Source organism: Rhinopithecus bieti, unplaced genomic scaffold (assembly GCF_001698545.2).
Source record: "Rhinopithecus bieti isolate Rb0 unplaced genomic scaffold, ASM169854v2 scaffold_9899, whole genome shotgun sequence".
NCBI lineage: Eukaryota > Metazoa > Chordata > Mammalia > Primates > Cercopithecidae > Rhinopithecus > Rhinopithecus bieti.
The window spans coordinates 5,582,542-5,591,373 of record NW_016806979.1 but is presented as its reverse complement, the minus strand read 5'-3'; the positions used below and the strand labels follow the sequence as shown (position 1 = coordinate 5,591,373).

General features: G+C 56.3%; 1 protein-coding gene across 1 annotated transcript; it reads left to right on the top strand.

Moving 5' to 3' along the window:
- The first annotated feature begins 317 nt into the window (after positions 1 to 317).
- Positions 318 to 8,466, top strand: TMEM59L (transmembrane protein 59 like). Its single transcript, XM_017879424.1, has 8 exons — positions 318 to 599; positions 1,346 to 1,490; positions 1,578 to 1,669; positions 3,443 to 3,595; positions 4,512 to 4,614; positions 5,314 to 5,431; positions 5,534 to 5,651; positions 7,839 to 8,466. The coding sequence occupies exons 1-8, from the start codon at positions 432 to 434 to the stop codon at positions 7,965 to 7,967; spliced, it is 1,026 nt and encodes a 341-aa protein (XP_017734913.1). The 5' UTR covers positions 318 to 431; the 3' UTR covers positions 7,968 to 8,466.
- Positions 8,467 to 8,832: the final 366 nt, after the last annotated feature.

The following is an 8,832-nucleotide window of genomic DNA, read 5'->3' as shown; positions in this document are numbered from 1 at the left end:
GCTCCTCCCTTGTAGCCTGGACACCCCTTTCTCCTCTTTCCCGCGTGGTAGGCGCACACATCGCCTTCTCCTGCAGGCTTTTCGCTCTCCTCGACATCCCTGGCGAATAGCCCCCTCCATCCCATCCCCCTATATATTTCCTTTTGGCACCAAGCGCCAGCAGAGATCCCCCGCCCGTGGACACCAGGGAGGTGTCCTGGGATCCCCGCGATGGGATAGACGGTGGGGGCCGTGATGCACCTGCCCTGCCCGACCCACACCGCGCGGTTGCCGCAGCTCAGCTCCCCCGCCCGCTCTCCGCATCTCCCACCCCCCCTTCCCAGGCTGCCTCGCTCGGGTGACGTCAGCGCCCCGGTCCCCGCCGCAGCCGCTGCATCCTCCGTGCCCGGCCTGAGCCGGAGTCCCCCGCACCCCCCGCGTTCCGCCTGGCCATGGCTGCGGTGGCACTGATGCCACTGCCGCTGCTGCTGCTGCTGCTGTTGGCATCGCCGCCCGCCGCCTCCGCGCCGTCCGCCCGCGATCCCTTCGCCCCCCAGCTCGGGGACACGCAGAACTGCCAGCTGCGGTGCCGCGACCGCCTCGGCCCGCGGCCCTCCCAGGTGAGGCGCGTGCGGTGCCAGGTGCCAGCGGGGGACGCGTGATCTCTCCGAAGGGGGAGGCGTTGGGATGGGCTTGTCTTGGATGACAGCAGGAGACTTTGGTGGTGGTGGGGTATCCCTGAGGAGGTAGGGTTCCGGAATGCGGAGATTCCTCCAGTGGAGGACGGGATGGGGTTCCCTCTGATGGGGAAGGGCTTGGGGATGCAGGTCCTTGCGATAAGGGGCTGATACTACCTCCTGGGCTCCCTCCGCACTCTGCTGCGTAAGGACCCTCCAGCACCCAACCCCCAGCTCCCTCAGGCCTGACGGTCCCCCCACCTCACTCCTCCTCCTCCACATCGTCTTCCCTCCCCACTCAGAGCTACAGCCCCTGCTCATACCACCACTCCCCAGGATTCAAGCCTGATCTGAGTGTGACCAAAACCCCCTCCTCTGAGCCTCCCCCTCCTCCTCCAGGTCTGAGAATCCTTCTCCATCTCTCCCCTCCTCCCTGGAGCCTAGTTGGGGGAAGGCTCATTTCTCTCCACCTTCACTGTCCAGTTCTCTTCTCAAGCTCCCTCCCCATCACCTCCTCAGAGCTAAGAGCCCCCACTAACATTTGTAGCCTCTCCCAACTTCATCTCCATCTGGCTAGATTTGGTGGGGAGCGGGAAAGCCTTCCCCTGCCTCTCCTGAATGCTCCGGTCCCCCCACCCTCCTCCCGCCCCTCCCCCATGACTTGAGCTCCGTGTCCCACCCTCCCCCAGGCGGGGCTGGAGGGCGCCTCTGAGTCTCCCTATGACAGAGCTGTTCTGATCAGCGCTTGCGAACGTGGCTGCCGCCTCTTCTCCATCTGCCGATTCGTGGCCAGGAGCTCCAAGCCTAATGCCACCCAAACTGAGTGTGAAGCAGGTGAGGGCCCGCCGGCAGGGTGTACCAGGGTGGGAAGAGGTGACCTGGGAAGGGCCATCCCCAGTCACCCCCTCCCACCTCCCACAGCCTGCGTGGAAGCCTATGTGAAGGAGGCAGAGCAGCAGGCCTGTAGCCATGGCTGCTGGAGCCAGCCTGCGGAGCCTGAGCCGGAGCAGAAGGTGGGCCTCCGACTGCGGCCTGGGTCCCTTTTCCCAATACCCCCACCTGCTTCACCCCATGGGAAATCTTCATTCGAATGCAGAGACTCTGCCAGACTCTGTGTTCTTTACCAGGCCTGCCAGGCAACCTTCATCCAGCCCCGTCATGTCTCCAGCCTTAGTTGTCATCTCTGAAATGCAACAGTGCCCCCCATGCCCCACCACCTTTTGAGGAATAAGTGGCAGAAAACAGCCACCGTTTATCAAATATCTGTCCTCGTTCGAGCCTGACTTCAACCTGTCCCAAATGTCTTTGTGTCACTCGGAGGTACCAGGGACAATGTCACCCCCATTTAGTGTCCAGGGGGCAACCTCCCAGGTCATACACAGGGCTGTGCAAGGGGCGAGATTTGAAGCCACCAGGGCTGTGGCCACTCCTCACCTCACTCATCTTAGGCACCCCCTTCCCCTGTGATTAGCTGGTGATCACTGTCACCTGGAGGGGCTCAGAACTGCGACTCAGAGTAGCCTTGCCTTGCGAGCACGCACACGCTGCCTTGTGGGAGAAATAATAATGGCTCATCTATTGTAGTCCAAGCAATGCTGCTTCAGGGGAAACTGAGGCACAGAAAGTCATGTAGCATAGCCAGAGACCTAGGGGCTGGGACTCTGCAGAAAGCCCTTTCACCACTTCTCCCATTTTTCCTCCACCCCTTCCCAGCTTTCACTGCTGTTCAGAAAAGCTCACTGCACTGTCAGCCCTTCCGATTCAGAGCTCCCTCTTTTTCACTTCGTTTTGTTTTGTTTTGTGTTTTGTTTCGAGATGAAGTCTTGTTCTGTTGCCCAGCCTGGAGTGCAGTGGCACAATCTCGGCTCACTGCAGCCTCCACCTCCCTGGTTCATGTGGTTCTCCTGACTCAGCCTCCTTTGTAGCTGAGATTACAGGCACCCACCACTACAATCGGCTAATTTTTGTATTTTTAGTAGAGACAGGGTTTCATCATGTTGGCCAGGCTGATCTTGAACTCCTGACCTCAAGTGATCTTCCCACGTTGGCCTCCCAAAGTGCTGGGATTACAGGCGTGAGCCACCATGCCCGGCCATTAGAGCTCTGTCTTGACGCTGTCAAAATAAGAATAATGAGGATGATGATATTTTTAGTAATAGGGACTACTACGCATTAAGTGCCTGTGCTGTGCCAGGCACTTGGCAGGCATCCTCTAGCTGAAATTTCATGGCTACTCCATGAGGGAAGAGAATGGTACACATTTTAGGGCTCAGAGAGCACAATCCACTTCCCTAAGGGTACGCAGGAAGCCAACTGCCACGCTGAGATCTGTGTTCACTGTAAGAAGTCCCATTGGCTCAAATCACTTAGCCACATCCAATCCAAGTGAATTCTCCCAGCTCCCCTCCTATTAGTTTATTTATTCATTTATTTATTTGAGATGGAGTCTCACTGTTTCACCCAGGCTAGAGTTCAGTGGTATAATCTTGGCTTACTGCAACCTCTGCCTCCCGGATTCAAGTAAATCTCATGCCTCAGCCTCTCGGGTAGCTGAGATTTCAGGTGTGCACCATCATGCCTGGCTAATTTTTGTATTTTTAGTAGAGACAGGGTTTCGCCATGTTGTCCAGGCTGGTCTCGAACTTCTGGCCTCAAGTGATCTGCCTACCTTGGCCTTCCAAAGTGCTGGGATTACAGGCGTGAGCCACCGCACCCTGCCCCCTCCCATTCATTGGTTAATACCCTATTTTGGTGCCATCTTTGTGTCTTGGACCTTTTTTCATCAGAGAACGGTCCTGGAGGCTCCAAGTGGGGCCCTCTCCCTCTTGGACTTGTTTTCCACCCTCTGCAATGACCTCGTCAACTCGGCCCAGGGATTTGTCTCCTCCACCTGGACATACTACTTGCAGACTGACAATGGGAAGGTGGTGGTGTTTCAGGTGAGACCCCTGACAGGGGCCATGCCACAGTGGCAGATGGGTGGGCAGGGTAAGAAGCTGGGATGCATTTACTCTTGGGTCATGAGATGCAAAGTCCACAGTGGGCGAGCTTCAGGCACAGCTGGATCCAGGGGCTCAGTGTCTCACTCCATGCCTTGACTCTGCTTTCTTCTGTGGTGGCTTCATTCCCAGGCATTTACTTCCTCTTGGCAGTAAGGTGGATGCCAGAGGCTCTAGGTCATAAACCCTTTGGTTTTTTTTTTTTTTTTTTTTTTTTGAGATGGAGTCTCATTCTTGTTGCCCAGGCTAGAGTGCAATAGCATGATTTCAGCTCACTGCAACCTCTGCCTCCCAGGTTCAAGCGATTCTCCTGGCTCAGCCTCCCGCCTCAGCCTCCCGAGTAGCTGGGATTACTGGTGGCCACCATCACACCTGCCTAATTTTTGTATTTTTAATAGAGATGGGTTTCTGACATGTTGGTCAGGCTGGTCTCGAACTCCTGACCTCAGGTGATTCATCCGCCTCAGCCTCCCAAAGTACTGGGATTACAGGCGTGAGCCACTGTGCCCAGCCCCATCTGGGGTTTTAATTGAGCTGGGATTTACTCTGATTGGCCCTGGATGGATCATATGACCGTCTCTCAGGCAATCCACTGGCTTGGTCTGGATCATGTTCCTACTTCCAGAGCTAAAGGATGGGGTTAAGGCAAATGGAGGAGTCCATGAAAGCAGAAAACAACAACATCAAGCCCTTCCTGACATCAAGCCCACAGTGCATGGGATGGTGTCCTCCCTACTGTCTCCCCAGGAGAACTGGGTATCAGCTGGGTGTGGGACGTGGCAGTCACAGAGGGCCTGCCTGGGCCCAGGAATGCTATTCTCACAGGCCTCTCTGTGCTTTCTTGTTCCTGGCCCAGACCCAGCCGGTAGTGGAGAGCCTCGGCTTCCAGGGGGGCCGTCTGCAGCGCGTGGAGGTGACCTGGCGAGGCTCCCACCCTGAAGCCCTGGAGGTGCACGTGGGTAAGGTGCAACCTAGACCAGTGTTCCTTCCATGGGTGACCCCACTGCCACAAGGAGTCTGCCTGGCAAATAGACCCTCTAGGATTGGGATCTCCATCTCTCAAGTCCTGGGTTCTATGGCTCATCCCCCAGGGCTCCACGGCCCATCTCCCAGGGTTCCATGGTCCATCTCCCAGGGTTCCGTGGTCCACCTCCCAGGGTTCCATGGTCCACCTCCCAAAGTTCCGTGGCCCATTTCCCTGGGTTCCGTGGTCCATCTGCCAGGGATCCATGGTCCACCTCCCAGGGTTCCATGGTCCATCTCCCAGGGTTCCATGGTCCATCTCCCAGGGATCCATGGTCTACCTCCCAGGGTTCCATGGTCCATCTCCCAGGGATCCATGGTCCACCTCCCAGGGTTCCATGGATTCATCTCCTAGGGTCATCTCCTAGGGTCCATCTCCCAGGGTTTCATGGGTCCATCCCCGAGGGTTCTGCAGTCCATCTCCCAGGGTTTCGTGGTCTGTCTCTGAGGATTCCATGTTCCATCTCCCAGGGTTCCATGGTCCCTCTCTCAGCATTCTATGGTCCATCTCCCAGGGCTCTGATCTCCATTCCAGGACTCCATGACCCAGGTCCTGACCTCCTCCCTCCTGGTCATGGTTATTGTGGCTGCTTGGCAAAGACCTGGTGGTCGCTGAGTGGTAGCTGATCTCTCAGACCCTGTAGGCCCCCTGGACAAGGTGAGGAAGGCCAAGATACGAGTCAAGACCAGCAGCAAGGCCAAGGTGGAGTCTGAAGAGCCGCAGGACAATGACTTCCTCAGTTGCATGTCCCGGTGGGTGGCAGGACCCTGGGGGTGGGGGGGGGGTGGGACTGGAGGTGCGGGTCTCCCTGGCCCCGGCCCGGGCAGCTGAGTGGTGCCTGCCGGGCGGGGCAGGCGCTCGGGTCTGCCTCGCTGGATCCTGGCCTGCTGCCTCTTCCTCTCCGTGCTGGTTATGCTGTGGCTGAGCTGCTCCACCCTGGTGACCGCGCCTGGTCAGCACCTCAAGTTCCAGGTGGGTGGGATCTGTGAATGGCGCTGGGCTGAGGGAGGGGATGGAGGCAGAGAGAGCTGCTTGCTGGCCCTGGATTTGGCCACCTGCTCCCACAGACACCAGGACCTCAGACCTTTTTTTTCTTTTTTTCATATATATATGTATATTTTGAGACAGGGTCTAGCTCTGTCACCCAGACTGGAGTGCAATGGCACCATCTCGGCTCACTGCAACCCCCACCTCCCGGGTTCGAGCAATTCTGCTGCCTCAGCCTCCCCAGTAGCTGGGATTACAGGTGTGGGCCACCATGCCCAGCTAATTTTTGTATTTTTAGTAGAGATGGGGTTTCGCCATGTTGGCCAGGCTGGTCGTGGACTCCTGACCTCAGGTGATCCATCCGCCTCAGCCTCCCAAAGTGCTGGGATTACAGATGTGAGCCACCACACCCAGCCTACACACACACACACACACACACACACATGTATATATTTATTTATTTAAGACAGGATCTCACTCTTTCACCCGGGATAGAGTGCAGTGGTGCAATCACAGCTCACTGCAGCCTCGGCCTCCCTGGCTCAAGCGATTCTCCTGCCTCAGCCTCCTGAGTAGCTGGGACCACAGGCACTTGCCACCATGCCCTACTAATTTTTGTATTTTTTGTAGAGATGGGGACTGTGTTGCCCAGGCTGGTCTCGAACTCCTGGGCTCAAGCAATCCACCCGCCTTGCCCTTCCAAAGTGCCAGGATTACAGGCACGAGCCAACTCACCCAGCCAGGACCTCAGACTTGCTGCATGACCTGGAGCCAGTTTCTTCACTGCCCTTTGAATTGGCGGAAGAACATCCACTCTTTTTTTTTTTTTTTTTTTTGAGATGGAGTCTCTCTCTGTCACCAGGCTAGAGTGCAGTGGCACAATCTCAGCTTACTGCAACCTCTGCCTCCTGGGTTCAAGCAATTCTCCTGCCTCAGCCTCCCGAGGACTAGAGGCGCACGCCACCACGCCTGGCTAATTTTTGTATTTTTAGTGGAGATGGGGTTTCACCATGTTGGCCAGGATGGTCTCGATCTCTTGACCTTGTGATCCTCCCACCTCGGCCTCCCAAAGGCGTGAGCCACCGCACCCAGCAGAACATCCACTCTTAGTTGGGGATACAGGAAGTCAGAGGTGGCCACACTTCTGTGGTGTGGGCCTCACCTCTGTGGTGCCCAGGTATGTTGGTGACACCTCTGTGGTGCCCAGAGCCTGGGCAACATAGTGAAACCTAGTCACTATAAATAATTTAAAAATTAGCTAGATGTGGCCAGGCACAGTGGCTCAAGCCTGTAATCCCAGCACTTTGGGAGGCCGAGGCAGGCGAATCACCTGAGGTCAGGAGATTGAGACCATCCTGGCTAACACGGTGAAACCCCGTCTCTACTAAAAGTACAAAAAAATTAGCCAGGCATGGTCACGGGCGCCTGTAGTCCCAGTTACTTGGGAGGCTGAGGCAGGAGAATGGCGTGAACCCGGGAGGCGGAGCTTGCAGTGAGCCGAGATCATGCCACTGCACTCCAGCCTGGGTGACAGAGAGGAGCAAGACTCCGTCTCAAAAAAAAAAAAAAAAAAAAAAAAAAAAAAAAAAAAAAAAAAAATTAGCTAGATGTGAAGGTGCATGTTTGTGATCCCAGCTACTTGGGAAGCTGAGATGGGAGGATCACTTGAGCCTGAGAGTTCGAAGCTGCAGTGAGCTGTGATGGCACCACTGCACTCCAGCCTGGACAACAGAGCAAGACCCCACCACACACACACACACACACACACACACACACACACACACACACAGTCCAGGTGTGGTGGCTCACACCTGTAATCTCAGCACTTTGGGAGGCTGAGGTGGGCAGACCACTTCAGGTCAGGAGTTCGAGACCAGCCTGGCCAACATGGTGAAACCCTGTCTCTACTAATAATACAAAAATTAGCTGGGCGTGGTGACGTGCACCTGTAGTCCCAGTTACTCAGGAGGCTGAGAAAGGAGAATCCCTTGAACCCGGGAGGCGGAGTTGCAGTGAGCCGAGATGGCGCCACTGCACTCCAGCCTGGGCGACAGAGAGAGACTCTCAAAAAATAAAAATAAAAAAAATCAGAGGTGGGAAGGAGACTCGTCAGGGTTGGGGGCTTGGCTGCTCTGCTTCTCTCCACTTCCCTCCTCCCCTCTCTTCCTGCAGCCTCTGACCCTGGAGCAGCACAAGGGCTTCATGATTGAGCCTGATTGGCCCCTGTACCCTCCGCCGTCGCACGCCTATGAGGACAGCCCGCCACCCTACAAGCTGAAGCTGGACCTGACCAAGCTGTAGGCCTCTGCTGGCCCCATCATTGCCAACTGCAGGGGCCCCTCGGGCCTCACTTGCCCTGAGCCCAGGAGTCCAAGGGTAGGGTGGGTCCAGCCTTGAGTCCCTCCACCCCCAAATCTTACCTCTCTTCCCAGTCCCACCCCTTGCCCCACAGAGTCCTGGGGATGCAGTGTCCCAGATGGGAGGAGGGCGGGATTGGGCGCTGGTTCTTCCCTGTCCCCGCTTTCTCCGGGGCTTGCTACTCTTTGTCTTCTATTGTGTGGCTTTCTCAGTATTTGAACCCCAGTCCTGTGTCGCCATACTTTTTCCTTCTCTGTCCCCTCTCTTGGGGGGGCTGAGGCCAAGGGGGAGCTGCATCTTGCTAAAGCTTCCCCCTTCTCCCCATCCCGATCTCCAGAGACCTAGCTTCCGAGAGATGGGGTGTGGGCATCTCCATGCCCTGAGAGTGTGTGCCTGGGGCTTGTCTGGGACTGGGGAGGAATAAACCATGTATATAAAAGAGTCTCAGGCTGAGCCTGCTTCTGTTCAGTTGTCTGTCTGCCCTTGGGGTGTGGCCCATGCATAGCTGTGACCCCTGCCGAGCAGGACCTTTCTGACATGGGAAAGCCCTGGAAACTCAGGCGGCACCAGGGACTGAAAGTAGCTGTCTCTCGGAAGGGCACTCCCTCTGCTCTAACTTCCCTGTGCTGAGAGTCATACTCTCAGCTACAGATGTACCTGGAAAACTGGCTTGTGACCAGGTGCAGCGGCTCATGCCTGTAATCCCAGCACTTTAGGAGACCGAGGCAGGAGAATCATTGGAGCCCAGAAGTTCCAGACTGTCCTGGGCAACATAGCAAGTCCCCATCTCTACAAAAAAAAAAAAAGA

What these genes read in the sequence shown, in the direction of transcription:
- TMEM59L (XM_017879424.1), top strand. Translation starts at nt 432, where the DNA reads ATGGCTGCGGTGGCACTGATGCCACTGCCGCTGCTGCTGCTGCTGCTG. An exon ending in TCGGCCCGCGGCCCTCCCAG is followed by an intron (nt 600 to 1,345) that starts GTGAGGCGCGTG and finishes ACCCTCCCCCAG; the next exon opens with GCGGGGCTGGAGGGCGCCTC. An exon ending in TTCCTCAGTTGCATGTCCCG is followed by an intron (nt 5,432 to 5,533) that starts GTGGGTGGCAGG and finishes CGGGCGGGGCAG; the next exon opens with GCGCTCGGGTCTGCCTCGCT.